The sequence below is a fragment of the Pleuronectes platessa genome, chromosome 6, assembly GCF_947347685.1.
Source record: "Pleuronectes platessa chromosome 6, fPlePla1.1, whole genome shotgun sequence".
Lineage (NCBI taxonomy): Eukaryota > Metazoa > Chordata > Actinopteri > Pleuronectiformes > Pleuronectidae > Pleuronectes > Pleuronectes platessa.
The window spans coordinates 25366965-25388878 of record NC_070631.1 but is presented as its reverse complement, the minus strand read 5'-3'; the positions used below and the strand labels follow the sequence as shown (position 1 = coordinate 25388878).

The following is a 21914-nucleotide window of genomic DNA, read 5'->3' as shown; positions in this document are numbered from 1 at the left end:
TATCCTCCATCCCACCCCAAGCACACAGGTAGAGAAGACAGCCCAAAGAAACAAGTACAGAACAAAGTATTATTATTATTATTATTATTATTTATAATAATAGTTTATGGTGTATGTTGTCAGGGTAAAAAAGCTTCCATGTCCATTATTCATCATCTATAGAAAGTTTTTCCAAGTGAGAAAATAATGGTGACCAAAAGTCTCCACTTCTCCAAAGTTAATCTCTCTAATGGCAACATTTCGGATATTTGATCTAAAAACAGCGTCAAGGTGAGAGGAGATTAATATTTCCAAAAATAAAAGTATGCGTTTTTTAGCAAAACATTTTATTGCACTTTTAATTCACATTCAATAACACATTACATTTAATAAATATAAACAGGCGTTTAAATCAAATTCTATTGCCAAAATTTATTTTAACAGTTCACATTGTCAAAGTAGATGCATAACTGTTCCTTCTCTAGTTTTACATCCAGGACAAGTTGGTAAATCTTCTTTGGAAATCGTGCATCTTTATAGGAGTAAGATAGAATTTATGTATAGATTTGAAGTTGGATTATTTTGTTACTTGTAAATGAGACATTTTTTCTTTCATATATGCTTAGCCAACTATTTTCATCCAAGACCATCACTTAATTTTTTCACCAAATTTTTAATGAGGGCTGGAAAGATTAATGACGTCCTTTAGATTGAATATCATTAAATATTTGGATTACCAAATTAGAGTAAAGTGGTGTCATTTTTATTCCCAAGTGTTTTGAACTTTGTGGCATCCAGTGAAAAGGAAAATAATTATAATTGTTTCCGGTTAGTGTCATATGTAGGACACAAGCATTGGATTTATTAAAGTTTATTCTCTATCCTGAAATTTAGGGATAATTTATGTTCATTATTATTAATCTTCAGTCCTTTAATGCAGTTCTGCAGAAATCCTGTACAGGACAAGTTATCCTTATCAAATTTATGAACATGGAAATACATCTTGTCAGGTACCTTGGATAGTTGAACAAGTGTCCAAACATTATTTTAATAGAAATTGATGATGACTATTTTAATATATATATTTATAAATGATGCTTCTAATGGGTGGCGGATGCAAAAATGAGAAACAAAACCAAAAAGAAAACAAATATCTCCAAGTGAAAAAGCGGTAACACACGCGTAGAAGAAGCTGACCAAGATGTCTAGAGAGTTTTGGGGGATGAGGCCCGACACAGGTGTGTGTGTGTTGTGCAGAAAATGTGATCTCCGCAGCTGAGTTTACACGTCACTTCCTGCCTCTGCCTGCTGCACCCGGCTGCTCCGCCTCTTGCCTGAATAAAGATGAGGATTTTGTTAATGTGGTGCCGTGTCTGAGCCGAGAACCACCCGCTGTGCATGTGTGAAAGGCAAACTCTGGGTAAACAACATAGCCAGTTCACTGCATTTTACCCACAGGTCATGTCTGAAAATGGCTTAACAGACCTACCCAGTGTAAAATAAGCAGAGTGGACTCAGTGCCACCTCCAACAACCTGACTGACCCCTGCGTCCTCCTCACCAGCTAAACATAGCACACACATACACACACACACACACACCCACGTATTTGAGGTTTAAAAAAAATAATGCACGTTAATGTGTTTCTAATAAACACTTACACTGTCACTCTGCGCCATCGTCTGTGTCTGTTTTGGTGTCTTGTACCACAAACATTGTGTAGGAGATTTACTAGTGACACCGTGTCTGGTGCCTTCGGCTGCACCATCAATGTGCTCCTCTGTCGTGCTGCAGATGGATGGCTGTGACCTCACATTCTCTGTAGATCATCTTGTTTTGGAGATATAAACATGTGTTTATAGGTCTTGCTTTACTAAACACATTGAACAGAAGTGGCAAGTCCAAAAACACTTCCAGCAAAACTCATTTCTTTAAATGTTATATTATATTACATAAAATGAGATTATTGGATTTTGGGGGTATATATTTATATATACATATAAATAATGATAAAAACATATTTTTATCAAAGTGCTCTTTAGTGTTACATTAACACTTTCAAATTTACTGTGCATAAATAAATACAACAAATTGGAAAAACTTCTCAAAACAACTTCTTTTTGCAGCCCCAACTCATTGTCCCACTTTCATCCCCCTCCTCCTCCTCTGTTTCTTCTGCTCATCCTCCTCCTTCTTTTTTCCAAGTTTAGCGGTGTTGTCATACGTTGACTTCAATGTGTCCGTATGACGTCTTAGGTTCCACTCTCACTGTGCTGTGGTTTGTTGTGCATTGCCATTCACAGAGTCCTTAACACCGGCTTTTCCGTTGATTACATTTTTATGTTTAAATGCTTTCTAAACATCATTGCAATGTAGAATTATTTATGTAATGTACTCTTGATAATGCCTGATTGTTGCTTTGGAGTCACATATTCATCTGCCTGGGGGTCAGTCAATTGCTCTGTGGTTTGTCCACCTGAGAGACATATACACATTTACAATACAATACTTGCCAATGCTTCTTCAGGCTAATATGAGTCCGTAAACTTTTCCTTATCATGAGTTTTTATGAGCATGGGAAATTTGTACATAAAAACCGTAACAGTAGCATTTAAGTACATTGGTAACATTTAGCTCATAGCATTCTTGTAAGTAAGGCCTCACAGAGCTGCTTGGCTCCATAATAACAATCTTAGCACATGGTGTAAAGCGCATGTAGTGAGTGAGTGCATTTAGGCTTCATCCAAATCCACTTTTGCTAGAAGTGAAAAAGGGTGACAGTGGCAGGTTCATGGTTCACAAGGGTTATATATAATGTCCCAGTAAATCTTGCCTTTTAAAGCCAGGTTTCATCTTACTGGATTGGGACTATGATGGTGGATTTGCAAGGTGGTAAGAGAAAACGCTTCTGGACAGAGGAGGCGATCTTCTAGGACCATCTACCATCTGCTGAGTGCCCCTGTGTGTCCACGCATTGTGTGCTATAGACAAATGTCCTCATAATGTGCCCTTCAGATACCCCTGAAGGTTCAGACCAGGGTTGTGTTGGTAATACGTTCCATCCTTTCCTCCGCCTCAAGATAGAAATGGGCCCGACCACACCTCATTTAAGAGTAACACTCCAATGGGCACACACATGGCACTGGAGTGGAGGATTAAAACTGTAAAATAGAGGCTGGAGTCTTGTGTCTAATCATCAGGGATATTGGCATTTTATCAAGGATTTTAGGCCTTTAATCACTGTATAATGATCAATAATAATATATGAAATTGATGCTGCCTTCAATCTCACCTGGAACAAGAAACACCTCTTCTCCTCAGACAGTTAACCACTCCCTTGTCTTTGCTTAATAGAAAAACACGTGAATATTGCTGTGACTTCTTTTAATTCAACATTAGTCTCTTCACTAGAGCTATTTTCATGAGACATTATGTTTCAAATTTGAGTCCTTTGAGTTAACCTGTCATAGTAAATACTAATATTAATAAAATAATATTAATAATAATACAAATAATAATAAACCTGTCATCGCTGCAGGAATATCCATTTAATAGTTTCTAGTGACTCACTGTTCATGCTACATATATTTTCGGATATTTGGAGGATTCCATTCTACGTCACGCTAGATGACAAACTGGTGTACATTTATAAACCATAATAACTCAGTAATGAACTATGGAATGATTCAAATTTTCACAGAACCCCCAGACACCAGCAGCAAACAGTATCTAATTATTCTATTTATTAATACCAAAAATCCACCGCTTCTTGTGCAGTTAGTGTTCAGACAGAGGATCAGTTTAATCAGTTGAAAAACCAGTGGCCATTAAAGGAAAAATGAAGGAACCTTTTCACTGGATGGAAGTGTCAGGGTGAAGTAAGGAGAAGATGTCCGTGCAGTGGTGAAGTAAAGGTGTTCCTTGGTGACAGTTAGATGAGCCCTGCCTGGACCCCCCCCCCCCCCCCCCCGAAACACACACACACCCTCCAAACAGACCACAGCCTGGGCTATGTTTAGCCAGGGCAGCAGTTCTGGTTTCACTGCCACATCCCGACGCGATGTGGCGGCTGGGACTAACTGTCGGGATGGGTGAGGGTTTGGCATTGGCAGAGCCGAGCTCTGGCTGTGGGCGAGGACTCCTTCCTCTTCCCCCATCACCCCTCCATCCGCCCCTCCGTGTGCAGAGCTGCACCCCGGGTCACAAAACACACTGAAGAGGAACTGAAACCTGGGGGTGGAGGAGGGGAGGTGGGAGGAAGGATGGAGGCAGAGAGAGGCGGAGGTTGAAACAGACAGAGAGTTTGAGCTGTGTTGTTGGTGCGGAACAAAATTCCAGCCTGCTGCCAAGTTAAAGGATAATAAAATCACCCCGTAAGTCATTTTAAATCATAATAATGATACAGTCTTCATCCAATCATTCACAAAAATACCTAAGTAAAAAACATTTCTATTGACAATAAATCATTACTGCATGCTCCCAATTAAAAAGTGCTTTTTAAACCCTGTTTATTTACACGTTGCTCTCTACTGCATATCCCTCAAGTCCCTTTAGTTGAAGCACCAGAGCTGTTTCTCTAAATCTGACTGCCTCTACCAATATTTTCAGTGTTGATCATTGTTTAGGTTAATAATTCAGTGAATAAAACTAAACCAAAGCCAGATACCAGAGTCCTCACATGTGAGAAGCTGTAAACACATGTCTCCCCGTTGTGGTTGGTAATTCATTTGAAGAATACATGGCTTATCAAAATTGTGGCCAAATGGTTAACCCCTAACCCTAGTTATTTTCTTTCGATGAATAAATCGAATTTTTAATTTTTAATTTTTAATTTAATACATGATTAATTTGTCAACTGAATCATTTATTGATAGATAACATGGTGTAAGTTGTTCCTTAATCTAAAAAGTTGGACTGGACACATTTCCTTGTTCTATAAATGAATAACTGATACATTATTTGATAAAAAAAAACACAATCCTCCAAATGTTTTGACAATGAATTAAGTGTTCAATTATTTATCCATCACGAGAACCAGAAATGTACATTGTTCAATGTTGGGTAATGAGCCCATTTCACCCCCCAAAATCGAATAATCTCATTTTATGTAATATAATAAAACATTTAAAGAAATGAGTTTAGCTGGAAGTGTTTTTGGACTTGGCTGAAGTGAGTTGGTGTCCATGCTGTCGTCATCTGCCACTTCTGTTCAATGTGTTTAGTAAAGCATGACCTACACCACCACCCACCCCACCCCCTCGACCACCAACCTTCCCAACCTTCCCAACCCCCATCCCGCACCTCTCTCTGGAGTCACTTGACTGGTGCAAAGACCCCTGACTCCACCACTGCAAATTAATCCTGTTTCCCTCTCTTTTTCCTCTTCATCCCTTTATCCCCCGCTCGTTTACCTCACTACTGTCCCCCTCAGAGACTGACCAAGGAGAAAATCCCCATTTAACCGATTTCATTATTATTATTATTATTATTAATAATATTAATATTATTGTATTATTATTATTATTATGCAGTGACAATGATTCACCGCAAGACCAATTATACAATATATGCCACAAAAGCAGCACTAAACTGAGATGTGTGTTGAAAACCAAGCATTTGATTTTTAATAAAGAATGAAAAAGCCAGTCCCTGACAACACAACACGTCTGAGAAAGAACCTTTTAGTGCATCAATGTATTTGTTTACAAAAAATTATCGACACATTTAATACATGAGTAGTGACATGTGCACTTTTCAAACCAGGAAACAAATGAACGTCATTACTTTAAAAACAATCGGAGAATCAATAATTTTGAGTAATTTAGAGGGATTGCATTTTGATAAATCCGAAGTTTTTCACAAGTTTCATGGCATTTTCTATTATTTAGCTCTACTGTTGTTGCAACATCCCCCCCCCCCCCCCCCCCCCCCCCCCCCCCGAGCACTTCCCCCACTCGCTATGAGTGCGGCTGTTGTCACCTAAGCTCTGCACGATGAACTCACTTTCTATATTTAGTTTGTTCGTATAGTTAAGTCAAGAAGCTACTGTAGCCACAGCGTCCTGCCATGTGGGCCATGGTCCTGCAGAGGATACCGGCCTGCTCTGGTCTGGCCTGGTTTGGCTCTGAACTGTGGTTTGCCATCAGCAGCATGAAGAATCTCGCAAACACTGAAGCCCGTCTCACATGTTGCTGCGTGATGGCTTTGGGGGCAGTGAAGGGGTTAATACCACTCACTCAGCATGCGGGAGCCGTGGCGGGCGGGCAGGCAGGCAGGCAGTGCAGAGGCTGACCTCTGACCCCTCAGGAAAGGAATGTGGAAGCTCTTTCATCCAGGACAGAAACCAAAGACACCCGGGCGGTTGGAAAGTGGCAGTTCAATTCTGGATTCAAAGTTTTTGGTTAGGGGAAGTAAGCAGAGGTTCCATGTGAATGTGCTGAGTGTTTGCCGTAGCGGCATCTGCCATTTTGGAATGAAGCTCCCCGGTGCTGCAGTGTGCTGGATCACTACTGGGAGGGTGAAGTGTGATTAGTGGTTGGAAATGGCTGCAATTGTGCTGTTTGTGCTGGTGGAAAACCCTGGTTACGAGGCACTGTGTGCTCTGACCTAGAACCTATACGACCAGAATAATATGTTTGGACTTATGTAACAGGCGACACAGTCATTACCTTTTCCTGACATATAGCACTGCAGCTACAGATTATTTTCACCACTAGGTTTTTCACAATATATCAATTAATCCTTAATTCCATAAGAGGTCTGAAAATAGTTCCCAGAATGCCTTAATGTGCTTGTTTATGCAGCCAAAGGCTCCAATATATTCAGTATACTATCATACGACTAATCACTTCAACTCAACATTAGTTCACATTGGCTCAGCTGGTTGAGGAGTCAGTGTCAGATCATATTCAACAGGTTTTCACTGTCGTTTACTCGAAGTGAAAAAATCCGTAGGTTTTATTTTGATCACCCATTTTCGACGAGTAGAATTAGAGCTGAATAAGTTAGAGCTCCATTTATAAACCACCACGAACGTAACTTGATGTTGTCAGTTTGTCACACGCTTCAGAGGGAAAGCAAAGTATGAGTGGATGTTGTTTAAAACCTGGGGATGGACAGTCACCAAAAAGATAGGCCTATAATCTTATAGGTTATGTGGCTCTTTTGATGATGTCAATATTCGTAGGGCTTGCATGGATCGTAGGTTTGAACAGCTCTCGAGAATTAATTCTGTCTCATCTTCTGCATTAGTACAACAGATTTGATCCTTCACGTAATGAGTTTATCAGCCTGATGTTCAGCTAAGCATCATTTAAGCAACCGATAAGCACACAGAAAAACACTGTTAGTTTTCAACATTCAACCTCTTTATTCAATCTTTCAATCTCTCTTGGTGCAGAGAGCAACTTCCCTCCTGTCATACACTGTTGAGTGAAAATATTTTCGATTTTACAGTTTAAAATACATATAATAATGCTGACAACAGTAAGGAAACTACAAGAGAAAGGAATCACTGTACAGGAAATATTACCTTATGTAAATGTCGTTATTTCTGTTTCAATGTTTGTCACGTACAGACACGTGTGGGTTTTGGTGCTGCAGGAGCATGAGTGCATGTGGAGGAGATGGGGCTGTATATCACAGTCGAACTGCACACACAGCACTGAGGGAACATGATGAGGAACATGCAGCGGCGTGCGAAGTGAGCAGCAGTGACACATGCAAGAGAGATCCTAAAGCCCAGACATCCTGAGCTCTCTGAGTTGTAGAGGGTCACTTGATGTACTTAGCCCTATGAAGGCATAGTAGTTCGTTCATAACTTTCAGGCTGTTCAGCAAAACTGTTTAACAGACAGAAGTTTTATTATACTTATGCAGTACATATCAAATTCCACCTCGATTCAAGCTGTCTTTTTACTGCAATGCTACTAAACTAGTAAAGTCTAGATGTCGGCCCATCAAAACTGAAATGAGAAAACAGGCCACATTTATGGTTTGACCAAGCAAAGGTTATTCCTTGATAAAGCTCTCTGTAAAGGAAACATGAATGTAACACTAATCATAACTCATTGTTTTAGATCGTGTAGAGTTTAAAACGGGTGGAAATAATAAACCAAACAACGGCCGAATCCCATTTAGCTGCCTCAGTTTCTTGTCCCAGTGCTGTTGGTGCTGGCTCTCTGTCACTGTCATGACTAAATGCAGAGCCTCAGTAGAACTTTGCTGATGTTAACGTTATTAGTACTTTACTTTTACCATATGAGTCAAAATGTCAGAACATCTTATTTAATTGTTGTTTATTTGAATAATTAGCTAAATGTGGTCTAGAGTTTCACTGACAACACATGACATAAAACCACATTTGATTTTTGTGTCAACCCCAGCATTCACTGCTTGACATGGCCAAGATGAGTAATTACTGGTTTATATGAATATTATTTGTAACACTTTGTCTGCATTGTAGTAACAAAGCATCAGCGATGTGAGGGTAACTTTACGGTTGTGTGGTGCATAGTGAAAACGTGATGATGTTGCAGAGGTCAGTATGAGTCATTTTGGCGTGTTCAGGCCAGAGGGCGTCCATGCGTGAGGTTTCATCTCCATGTGGTCTGTCATGGTGCCTCCTTTGTGGTCAAGCTCCATTTGGTTTATTTCTCTGACTTGACGTGGCGACCCCTCTTCATTGTACTGTGTCTGCCTGTCTGTGTGCGTGCCTTTGTGTGTGTGTATCAGCATACAGGCTTTTTTGGGGGGTAGGGGTGGGGGGTACATGATGTTGCATTCGGTGTGACCAGAACTCTGCGTGTTGTATGTGCTGTTGTGTGCGCAGGAGAGAGGCAGGGCAACACGGCATGGTTCGGGCCAGGAATGTGCGATGTGGGTAGGCTGTACAATAGAGCCGGGCTCCCTGAGGGTGGTCAATGGGACGGGTGTCACCCCCCTGCACCCTCCCCGCTGGGTGATGACCATTTCACTACGTTACAGGTGTCAGGTCCTCTTAACCGCCGCTGTAATGACACACGTTGTGGGATCAAAAACACATGTATGCACATGGACACTGAAAGACATGTGTGAGCCATCGGCACGCAAGTGTATCTTGTGTAGAAAACATTTACATGACCGCACACACAACGCTCATATGTGTATTTTTGAGCCACACTTACCAACATGTAGACACATGTGTTCACACCTACAGCTTACAGTATAGTATGTAAACATGTGAAAATAACAAGCATCTGCAAAGAGCAGATTCCAGAGTATTTGCTGTCTTTCTTAACTCATTGACCTCTCACACAGAAAGGATGCCATTACAGAGCTGTGTGTGTGTGTGTGTGTGTGTGTGTGTGTGTGTGTGTGCATTCTGTCACATATGCCCACATGTGTTTACGGTACTCATTTCACGTGACTGACGCTGGGAGCGCGGCTGACATGGCGATCAGTGTTGTGTCCGCTCAACCTTGGACTTAGCTGGTGTGTTAGCTAGCAGGGGTCGCAGAGGTCACTGAGGGTAAATAAGGGAACGCAGAGATGAGAGGGGGAGAGGGTTCAGAAACATGAGTGTGTGGGGTTCATTTGAATAAACAGCAACAGTAACTGCTTCAACACAGTTTTCAGTTACGCCGTGCGTGTGTGTTCGTGTGACTCTGTGGTTTGTTTGCGTCAGTTTTCACTGCTGTTGTCAGGAATCTGTTGAATTCAGATTGACAGGTAGTGCTAGTTCTAGGAAGTCTGAGTTTTTGGCAAAACACTGTTCAACCCCCGACACAACCTTCTCTCTTCCCTGAGGCTTGTGTGTGTTTTCCTCAGGATTTCAGGAGCCTTATCCAGTTTCATAACAAGTACATACATGTGCACACACAAACAGACACACACACACACACACACACACGCACACACACACACACAAATCCACATTTGTGCACAGCGGTGTCATCTGAAGACACACATAATGAGGGATAAGGCTGTGTAACTACATTGAGTCTTTGCATACTGTGATAAAAACAGATGTACCACGCTGTGACTGTGAGTGAGAGCCATTCACAAAACTGTTCTTTCACGTCCATCAGACAGTCGTCCGGCTCCCCCTAGTGAGCTCAGAGGACATCTGCTTTTGAGGTGGAATTATGATTCAGGCTAAGCATGTTGAATTAAGGGCTGGGGAGGTTCAATTTGTTTGTGTGTGTGGATTCTGAGGTTTTGATTACTACACATTAATCTATTACACTATCATTTAAAAGCTGTAATCCAGTGGGAGACTGGAGTCACTTTTAACCTTGTGTTCGTCATGTGTGCTCTCTCCTCACAGGACAATAAAGATGCAGAGCTGTATTTCCCACTCACCCCCAACCATAGCTGTTGGGACTGGGTGAGGAGGAGAGAAGACAAGAGGAGAGAGAAGGAGAGGAGAGCCTGACGCATAGTGAGCGAAGGGAAGTGCAGAGACAAAAAAAAGACAAGTAGAATCATAAGAGGTAAAACTTAGGCCTTAAAGTATTACGATGTTGCAAGCTTGAAAACAATAAGTGTCAAAGAGTGTTCCCTCTATCTCATCACAGATTTTGGCTTACCTCCATGTTACTGCTTGATCTTCAGCCCTTCCTGTGAGCTGTCAGACGCCTTCTTTTCCCACAAAACCCCCACAACTTCCCACGTTGAGCCTGTGAGGCAGGGGAGCCACAAGTGAGTTTTCATGGCAGCGGCACTCTAGGGCTGCCATGGCAGCTGCTGCCGCCGATGCCTCACACCGTATTACCGCACTGACGCTGGAGGAAGAGGGACGACGGACCGCCGTCAAACTGTTTGGGAGCGCCGCCCCGCTGCCACGGACAGAGAGAGAGCGAGAGAGGGGGAAAGAGAGAGAGAGGGAGAGGGGAGGAGAGGGCGAAGAGATAGGGAGAGCGAGCGAGAACGAGTGTTTGGTGTGCGGGGCTCTGTTCGCCTCAGAGGAGAAGCTGCGGGTCCACGCCCTGAGTCACACGGGAGAGAAACCCTTCCGCTGCTCGCATCCACACTGTCCCAAGGCCTTCAGCTCCAAATACAAACTCTTCAGGTATTAAGCCTCCATCACATTGATCAGGTCACAGCCTTTGAAATACAGTGTGATGCAAAGATTCTTCAGCTTTCTCGCAATCCTATCAATATAATGATTATTTAGAGTTAGTGGGTTAGAGTTAACCTAAAGAATTGCTAGTATAATCAGTATTTTCTTACTAACAATGGATCACCTGGATCACTACGGGAAAGGGATTGATGGTAGTTGCAAAGCCTCAGAAACCACACGGCAGTTCTGCTCAATACTGTTAAGATGTTTTCAGACATGCACTGAACTCCTGATAATCTACGGACATTCGCCGGGCTCCAGAGCTACTCCAACCAACCCCCTTGTAAAAAGTCTGGATAATGCCTGAATGAGCCCTTGTAAGAACATAGCAGGAGATCCTCAGCAGGATTTATTGAGTGGGTCTGTTGATGACCATCTAATACGCAAAAAGAAAACTAAGTCGTTGGCTTAAGAGAGTTTAAGGGCCGATACAAGTGCTGATGCACAGCTAATGACAAACAGTTGATCTCCACAATGGAATAATACATTACATCCTGCCTCCTGCAGGCTGCTCCACCCATGTCTGTATTGTTGTCTGAATCTCCTGCAATGTTGTTTATGGGTTCGGGTTAGGGGGCAGTTATAAGCAAACTCTGGAGAAAGTTCAGAGACAATAGTAAGGTCATGTCTGAAAACAGTGTATTTCAGATCAGTGCTTCACAACCCACAACTTTATTAGCATCATCGGCACCATTTTCAGAGGCAGCAGGCAGCTGTTTTCAGTGAAAAGGCTCAGACAAACTGACCATTCACCCGTTAGCTCTGATCCAAACAGCAGACACTAAGAGTTAGCAACAAGCTAGTGAACACAGTGCAGCATTTAGAGCCAGATATCTCCCTCAAGCAGTTGCTGGATACCAAAGACAAAGCAGACCATTGGACTTACAGTATATCCATCAGGTGGCAACACAAACAACATGCCAATACTGATTGGTACGTTTTTGATTGGTAACTAAGCTACTGTTGGGTACCTGACTATGAAACACTGTGAGGGTTTGATATATGGAAAACAAGTGGTTCGGCTGAAAGGAAGTCATTAGGGAACATTAAGAAATGTTACATGTCCTAAAGCTTCTTTATCATTCAGTCTCTGTTTTGCTCCTTCGCAGGCATATGGCCACACACTCTCCACAGAAGACCCATCAGTGCTCATTCTGTGAGAAAATGTTTCACCGCAAAGACCACCTGAAAAACCACCTGCAGACCCATGACCCCAACAAGGAGGCCTTCAAGTGTGAGGAGTGTGGGAAGCACTACAACACCAAGCTGGGATACAAGCGTCATATGGCCATGCACTCTGCCACGGCAGGGGATCTCACCTGCAAAGTGTGCATGCAGAGCTACGAGAGTACGCCTATTCTGCTGGAGCACCTGAAGAGCCACTCCGGGAAGTCGTCAGGCGGCACCAAGGAGAAAAAACACCCGTGTGACCACTGTGACCGTCGCTTCTACACAAGGAAGGATGTGAGACGGCACATGGTGGTCCACACAGGCCGCAAGGACTTCCTGTGCCAGTACTGTGCCCAGCGCTTTGGCAGGAAGGACCACCTGACACGCCATGTGAAGAAGAGCCACTCGCAGGAGCTGATGAAGATCAAGACAGAGCCACCAGACATGTTAGGTCTTTTAGCTTCCGGATCCCCGCCCTGCTCTGTGAAGGAGGAGCTCAGTCCAATGATGTGCGGCATGGGTCCCAACAAAGATCCAATGATGGGCAAACCTTTCCCCAGTGGGGCCCCTTTTCCAATGGGCATGTACAACCCCCACCATCTCCAGGCAATGTCTAATACGGGGGTGGGTCACCCACACCCGTCCCTCATGCCCAGTTCCTTGTCTGCAAATATGGGCATGGGCTGCCACATGGAATCCCCTGGACCTCTTCACCCACTCTCCCATCACCATCACCATCATCACCACCATCACCACCACCACCATTCCCCTCCACTGCCTACCCACCACCAGTCTCCGGCTCCCCAGCAGCATCACCAGCCCCAGCAAGCCCACAAATACCAGCTGGGATCTACCTCATACCTGCTGGACAAGCCCTTGAAAGTGGAGATGGAGAGCTTCCTCATGGATCTGCAGAGTGGCTTGCCATGTCCGGTTTCCTCTGTAGAGCCCCACGCTGCTGCCTCGCCCCCCAAGGACGGACTGGAGCCCACCTCGGGCCTGACGGATGAGCTTTGCGGGGATCACCTCCTGTCCAAGAGTCCTGCGATGATCGCTGAGTCTCTGTGTGCTGCTAACATGGACTTCTCCCATCTGCTGGGGTTCCTGCCCCTCAACCTGCCTCCCTACAACGCCCCCATGAACACGGGAGGGCTGGTAATGGGCTACACCTCATCTGCCACCTCCTCCTCTTCTTCCTGCTCCTCCTCCTCATCTCTGCACGCTGCCGAGCCTCATGCGGCAGGACCTCTTACCTCTTTGCAACCGCAACCTCAGGAGCAGCAGAGCTCCGGTGGGGGTCTGGGCCTCGGACCCATGCACCCCCTCCCCCCAATGTTCAGCTCCAGCCTTAGTACCACCACACTGCCTCGCTTCCACCAGGCTTTCCAGTGAGAGAGAGCCGGCCCTCGGCTCAGCCCTGCGCAGCCATGCCTGCCTCCATGCCTGCCTCAGCTCAACTTGGATATTCTGGGTGTGTTGGAGAACTTGAATTTATAAACAAACAAATGAACACTTAGAAGCCTTAAATGAAAGTGAACAGAAGCTTTTGATTGAGCCTTAAAAGGAAGTGAAACCCCTTCGAGCAAAAAAGGAAAAGGTGAGAAAAGAAGATGAAGCAGCTTTTATTTGGGCTTTCTCCCCTTATCCTATAGTTATAACGACGTATTAACCCTTCTTTTTTAATTCCCTTTTACCTCAACTTTTATCCCCCTTCCATCCCCTATTTAGTAGTATAGAGGGCAGGATCAGTAGGCCAAAAGGCATGGTACTGCATACTTTATCATGTAATAATTAAAAAGTCAAAGATATTTTTAGTGAAGATTGTCTGTCTTGTTGTGACCCAGAAAAAATATAGTTTGAAGTGGATATTTAGTTTTACTTTATTTTTCCTTTCCAAATGTAAGAGCATTGTAGAATGTGTCTCATCTTGACTGTTGAACCACCCGTTGTCATGACGAGTACAGAGAGGAAGAGATCAGTGAAGGAATGAAGTGAGATAGCCAACGATTGAGCCTTTGCTCTAAAATCCTCCTCTTAAAGTATCAGGCTCGAGCCACAAAAGTGCCAATTTGATAGTAGACCTAATTATTTTCTTTGAACAACTGATGTGCTCCTAGAGTCAGGTCGGTTTCGATGGAAATAGTTCACTAAATGAAGAAAAAAAAACGAGGACCTGCCTCCTCTGGTTGCTGCCAAACACAGAGACCCACACACACTTTGAAAAAAAACAGGAAGAAATCTGAAAGTGTGTGAGATGGTTGACATGGTTGTATCATCATGCTGGCTTCTTTTCTTCTTTTTTTTTTTACTTTTCCTCAAGAGAAGCACTTTTTTCTAGCAGACGGCACTTCACCTTTAGGAATCTCCCCAGGAAACCTTTAGTCTCCTCACTTGTGACTTCCAGAGGTTTTCACTGCCTGAGACTCGTGGTTCCTTCAAAGACCCAGAATCCATCTGGGTCCTTTTGTGAGGACTCTTCTTCCTTCACCCGTCTTCCCTCTAACAGTTATCTTTTTAATTTTAAACTTCCCCCCGATAACGACGTACTGCAGCCGGCACTCGGCTGCCTGACATATCTAAAACATAGGCTATATTTTTGGAATATAACAGACACATCTTTACGCAGTCTTTTAAAAAGATGCATCATCATCATATTAATGGTGAACCCTGACATATGTGAATGGCAAAGAACAAGAATAACAGTGACAGATGAGGAAAAATGTGGTAAAGAATGTTATTGCAGTGTACGAAATATCTCAAAAATTAATATTATAATTGCTTTTATCTCAGTAAGGTGTATTTTAGGTAGATGTATTAAAACTAAGTGATGATGTTTATGATGTCTGGCAGGTTTACATTTGTGTGTATCTTGCATTTTTTTTGATCAAACAAATGGATGAAGTATTAGCTTTTTCCCTTATGCTTTCTCTGTCATATCCAGTCTTTACCTTTACATGTACTTGAGATAGTATAGTGGATCAGAACTGTGGATGGGAAATATCTATAGACGGCTGTTAGTGGCTTAATAATCAAGTAGGATTTGAACTAGATTGTGTTGTAGGGATGCTGACGTGGATGGCCTATGGATTTATGACTGTAGGTCTTTATCTGGTAGAATATGTAAATCCCAGAGCAGGTTTCACTCCGAGCTCAGTGGTTTTGGATATCTCGGAGTTTAGAGCCTTTTTAACCATTCACCACCAGCCTTTAAAAACCTGAGCCCAAAGTTAACCCTAAACCTCAAAGTGAAACAGGTGCTCCTTTAGCAGTGTTTGTCCTGTCCGTGGCATGACAAACACAAGTGACATATCCACGAGTTCACACAGGGCGGAGCTCCTGCATCATCTGTGACATCATCTGTCACAGGAGGAGCCCCGCTCACTCCGCCTTTAGCAGACTGGACTGAAAAAGAACAAAGAGAAGAAAGAAAAAGAAAAAAAAAGATAGCACATGAACAAGGACATATAAAATACATATTGCTGCTTTTAGCCACGGTTGATGATGGACAACAACTGTAGACCACTAGATCATTTCAATCTTTTGCAAGATTAACAGCGAGCTGAAAACATGCACAAACAGACCCGATGAAGTGTTCATCAGCCCCGGCCTCCCCCAACCCACCCCAGTCACCCCCATATTCCTCCTCCTCCTCCTCCTCCTCCTCTTCTCTCAGCTGCTTTGTAGAGTCAAAGGAAAAGGGTCTGAAAATACAGCGATATCTGGAAGAATGCAGTCACTGAAATTCCCGAGGCTTTGACATTCAAAGCACAGGGGGAAACACGACTGACTGCGAGACTTGCAGTATCGCTCATAGTCATATATTTGTTTTGTTTGTTGTCATATGATATATTATTTTCTGTTTGTATAAAACAGGACCTCGAAAAACAACACAACACATCACCTCATTTTCCTTTGTTTTATTTTATTTTTTCTTACCAAAACCTCGGGAGAAGAAACTCACACTTTTGCGCAATTGCTTGTAATCCGATTTGTATACTGTAGGATATAAAAAGCCCCACCATGAGCAGCTGACGGCCCCTGAGTGGTAGACAGGTGAATATTCCCCTCGGAGCATCTGAAAATTCAGAATCACCAAGCAATGATGTTCCTAACAGTCTGACTGTTTAACCACATCTTCATCGCTGAAATCGTTGATTTTATATTCAGAGTTCTGAACTAATTTGAACCTTATTTTACACTTATTAGTCTCCCCCCTGGAAGGTCATTATTTTGATGATGACTCTTGTAAAAACGATCAAACTCGTCATTAATCCTAAATCAATTCGCTGTCGGCACCTTTCTGATAAATTTACCTGATATATATAAAAAAAAAAGAGCCAAGATTCAAATTTGATTTTTGTTATGAGTTTAAAATGTGTAAAATCCTCCTGGCTTAAGCCAGATTTTTAGCAATCAAATTGAGCATTTATGTTTTTGTAACAACGACTCATTTAATCCTAAAAAAAGGGTTAAGGAAAAGTCTTGGGCATGTATTAAGTTTGTCCTCCCTGGGTTTCTGTGAGCTAATCTGAATTCTAGCACTTTCAACCTTTAAAAGAAAAAGAGTATTTTTTTTTTCATTTAAAATTTCAGCTTATATGTTCATATGTTTTTTAATTTTGTATTGATCCTGTACATGTATGTGCCATTAGTTTGATGTGTAGACTTTATCAACCTTTGTGTATTTCTCTTCTCCAAAAGAATAACAGTATTTTTGATAGACTTCTCACTAATATCCTTCTTCATACGAGCCCCCTGCCCCTTCTCCTCTGAAGCTTTTGTTTTGGGAAACCAGCTTTGCCTTCTTTCTCATAAATTTATAGAATCAAACTCTGCAGCCAAGTTCTTGAAGAGAGCAGCAGCGACGTGTCTGTTATTCTGAGGCGATGACAAGCGATAGTTGTCGAAGCCACAACCTGACCACAAGCTTCCACTGAGACTGTTGCAACCGAGGCACACCTGCAGGCCATTTTTATACATTGTAACTGAACAAACATCTTGTCAGGAGTGACCCCAAAATATAAGCACTTAAAGCAGACCGCCCTGGTCCCTGCTAACAGGAGCAACTTCCTGCTTTAATGACTCAATTGTGTGACTGAGGCCACCATGTTGCAGAGGAGGACACTTCCAGTTCTAACAAATATAATTTTATATTTTTTAAGACAGAAGTGAAAGTGTGTGGTCAGACTGTGCTCGTAGCTGGAACCACCGACACCATCAGAACTCACAGCTATGGTCTTTATTTTATTTTCATATTGACCCAGGACTGGGTCAGTCATTAATCAATCACATCCCGATGTGTATGGGAACCAATTACTGAAAGAAAAAAAACGAATCAAACTCAAATTTACAAAATACAGTATCAAGTTAAAATGATTGACTGTTTTTAAATAATCATTATATACAAAATTGAAATTTGCTTTAAAAAAAAATTATTGGTATCATAATTTAGATTTGGTTTATAAAAATGTATGTCATGAAGACAAACATTTGACGCAGCATTTCTGACATTTTGCAAAGACTCATTTGGATTTATTGACTCAAATTTCTGTTTTATATTACTAGGCACTAGGACATCATTAGCAAATTCAGTGACTGGAAATTAAAGTAAATTGCTTTGACTTCTCATCTGCTACTTTGTCATTTTAAATGTATGACATCATAATTGAGAGTTAAGCCTTTCATTCAGTTGTGAAAAAGTTTATTTTTTAATAAGCTTCCATACACAAGCTAACATGAAAAAAAGCTCACACAAAACCAGTGCGTCATGTTGCTCTGTTCTGTGGCTCGGCTGTAGATCCATTACCTCGACCTGCACCTGCTAGGGATGCACTTATCCTCAACTTCTCCTCTTTACTAGTAGGTGCAGAGCAAAAAAAAAGTTAAGGGAATTTTTTCATCAGTTTAAGCCTGAAAGACTGATTTGATTTTAATAATGCTTTCTCGCTCTCTCTCTCTCTCTCTCTCTCTCTCTCTCTCTCTCTCTCCCTCTCTCCCTCTCCCTCTCGTTTTTGCTTTTAGTAAGAAACTGGGTACTGTCTGGTGTAGACAACATCCATGTGTAGTTTTATATATTTCTAGCTTAATGTAAGTCTTGCATTCCAACCTCTTTGTGTATCTCGTTTAGTGACATAGCCCTTTATTTTTTATCACTTGCTATAACAGCCACGTCTGGAATAAAAAAAAAGGTGAATTAAGGTGAACAAAAATAGAATATTTTGCATTCACTGACACTATTTTATATAGCATGGAGTTTATCAACTACAGGGAGAATTATATAAATAATGTGCTTCAGATAAAGGAAGAAAACGAGAAGAAGTCTCGCTTTTTTGTTACATATCTCACATGCAATCAGTTGCTGCAATGTAAAAGTGACAGATTTGTATATTGGTTGATCCAAAGAGATGAACACAACAACAGAACTATTGACTTATTGTACAGTACAGTGTATCTTTGAGATGTCATGTGTTATGTTGAAATGATTAAAAGACAAACCAGCGGTTTCGTACCTTCTGTGTATTTTCTTTCTACTTTGGAATATTTCTTCATTTTCTTTTGCAAAATGTAAAATTCCTCTTCAAAAAACTGATTGAATATCATTTAGAGTGCTGAGTGGCAGAAGAACGTATACATAACCACCGTGGAGGACACTGCTCATGTCATTTGTGTTTTTGTCTGGAAATCTCAGCAGTGGGAAGAAATTTACATATTTCAGGTTGATCGTTTGATTCTTGTTGCAAACTTGAATTTTATTCCAGGCAACATTTTACACCTTAGTTGTGAATTAAAAAGGTTGTAACCCTCAGGGTAGTTTTCCAGAGTTACTGTATAATCTCCGACACATGTATCTGTTTTCATTCGCTTGTTTTTAATGCCCTTTTTGGTAGTTGATCCCATTGACTGAGAATGCTTGAGCAAAGATAAGCTGCTTCCAGACAAGCACTGAACCCCGAGCATTCTCCGGAGGGGCTGTATGTGTGAACGCACATGTCAGAGGGAGAGCCTCCGGAGTTTCTCCATCCGGCCCTCTATTAAAAATTGGGGAACACATGTGAAAAACAGTGTCAATGTACTGTAAACAAAAACACATAATCTCTGTAGCCGAGTTAATGTTACATCCTGCCTGCTGCACCAGCCCTCACCCGTACACAGCAGACATTTCTGTTTTGTTGTGAAAACGTCTGAGCAGAGAATCTCCCGCATTGTGCATGAGAAGGCAAACTGCAGAGAAAGTCTGGACCCAAATCTCCACACATCCTCCGGAATTCAGTCTACACATGATACTTATGAGAGGACTTGGAGAAAGTGGTAAAAACAGTAAAATTTCCCAAAACAGACTATCTCTGTTCTATGTGTTCTCCATGTTCTCCTTTTCATAACTCATGCAATATCTTTTGACCTCCATTCACAAACCTGCCCTGGGGGAGGCTGACTCCCATTTCATTCTCTGGTGACTGGTGGCTGGTGTCCCCACAGTGTGTCTAACCCACATGTTGGACCAGGGTCTGGACTACGTCTCTGAGAGCTGCACCAGTTCGCCTGCATGCAGAGTTGAGTGTCAAGACGGCCCTAATTATAGTACTATGGAGCTGCACTATAATTACATCAACTTGGCTGACTGTCACACATACACTTATGGGATGCCAATTGTGCCATAACTCAAGAATAGAAACTCTTTTGGGTTTGTAGAGTTTTCTTTGGAGGAACCCAGAGAGTTCGTAAAAAGGATTTGAGAGAACCGAGACACCACACCACAGACTTTATAATTTGATCAGTGGCCTGCAGACTCTGAACCTTTAGGAAACACCAGAAAGCAAGAATTAGGACCTTGATACACACACACACACACACACACACACACACACACACACACAGAGGACATCTCATTTAAAGGGACTTTCAGCGGCACATCCACCAAGTTGGGAGGTTTGCATTGAACACATTAAAAGAAAAAATGGTGTGTAGTGATGCAGTAAATATATATATATATATATATATATATATACACACACAACACATCTCTTTAGCATCTTCCACTGCACTGTCTGTTTAAATCCCACATCCTCCAATCTGCTTGTCTCCAGTCACTGATACAACCTTGAACTGTTCACAGTAGGGGGAGCTTCAGGAAAAATGAGTTGATGATTGTTTCTGTCTGCTGTGCGATGACGTCGATGTTGTGCAAGAGGATACAACTCTTCAGCTGCAACTACCAGCTACAACCAGTCTGACTGTCATCTCATCATCGAGCTAAGTAATTATTAGCCTTATGATTCATAGAAAGTTTTGATCAGTATTGTAATTGTTTATTGGCCCAGAGTGGATAATCATACTTTGCCGGTGATGTCACGTGTGTGCTAACATCGCTAATTAACCAAAGTATAGCAATGGCTGATCATTTTAATATTGCTGCCTTTTTACGAGCAACAACAGCCAAGGAGACAATCAGAGAGAAAACTGCCTTTTTCAATAAACTATTCTCAATGTCCGTGGTCGGGCAGATTACCCACAAAGTCAGAGCAAAGATTTACGGCAGTCAGGCTTGAAAACGCCTGTGTTAACCTGAAGGGAGAGGGAACTAAGCACTATAGGCTAAAGGCTAACCCGTAGAGACTCAACGTCCCATACAAACAAGATGGATGAGATGAGGATGAGAATTATGATACATAACCTCATCACTACGCGTCCTGCAAACAGCAGTGTAATGGTGGGGTTTGATATTCCCGCCAACTTTAAGCCCCTATACAATAAGTGACTGGGTAGTGTCTCAGGTGGGATCTTCCACTTGCCCACAATAATGATTATTCTGACCTGTATAAATGTATTTGATACTTAATGGTTATTTTAAATCAGTTCTTATTTAGTTAGATTGATTTTAATGACAAATAGGTTCATATTTACCTTTATATCAGTATGTCGAGTATTTTGATCTTTTATCTATGTTTTTGTGAACTAGACTAATTACAGAGAAAGTGGTTGAGCTCTGTTTGTTTTGGAAAAGCTGTCGATTGTGAACAATAAATCGCCTTTGTTTTGGAAACTGGACACGTCTTCATTTTTCATGCATCTAAACAATTATGAACAACCGCAGAGGCTTCTTTTGATTGGCAGCGGGGTCACTACAAGGGCAATAGAACACATGCCTTTGTTTCTACCACAGGATATTAGGGCCACTTTGGATACAAAAAAGATTCAGAAAATTAGAGAATAAACTCTAATTATTATTATTATTTATTTATTTATATGAATTGTTGCTGCTATCATTAATAATCAATAACATCTTTACACTCTTATTGTTTTCATTATAACTAGTCAGAGCTGATGCCTGATGTTGCACAAGTGTTCCTGGTCTCTCTCTGCTCTCTCTCCTCCTCTCCTCCCCATTCCCCCATCTATCTCTCTTTCTTCTCCCCCCTCTTTCCCCCCTATCTCTCCAATCCTCCCCATTCTTCCAAGATCATGTTTATTAGTTATTGATCCTAAATGTCCAAATCTTTCCAACTTTACCACAGTGTGGTAAAGTTTTACGATTTTATTCTCGTAATATTACAACTTTATTCTCGTATATTATTCAGATTACTTTATTTTTGTCAAATTAAAACTTTATTCTCAGAACATGACGACTTCATTGTGATAAAATTACGTCCACATCAATCCTGTATTTA

At 41.8% G+C, this 21914-nt stretch overlaps 1 protein-coding gene across 10 annotated transcripts in view; it reads left to right on the top strand.

Annotated features, from left to right (window-relative positions):
• Positions 1-18757, top strand: part of plagl2 (pleiomorphic adenoma gene-like 2) — a 43197-nt gene extending 24440 nt beyond the window's left edge. For 7 of the 10 annotated variants that reach the window (XM_053424379.1, XM_053424376.1, XM_053424378.1 and 4 more), the window contains 3 exons: positions 10285-10450; positions 10535-11028; positions 12189-18757. In XM_053424379.1, the coding sequence (XP_053280354.1) occupies positions 10694-11028; positions 12189-13641 (1788 nt within the window). In that variant the 5' untranslated portion in view covers positions 10285-10450; positions 10535-10693 and the 3' untranslated portion in view covers positions 13642-18757. The remainder of the gene's footprint in view (positions 1-10284; positions 10451-10534; positions 11029-12188) is intronic. The other 3 variants (XM_053424382.1, XM_053424383.1, XM_053424384.1) reach the window with 3 other exon arrangements.
• Positions 18758-21914: the final 3157 nt, after the last annotated feature.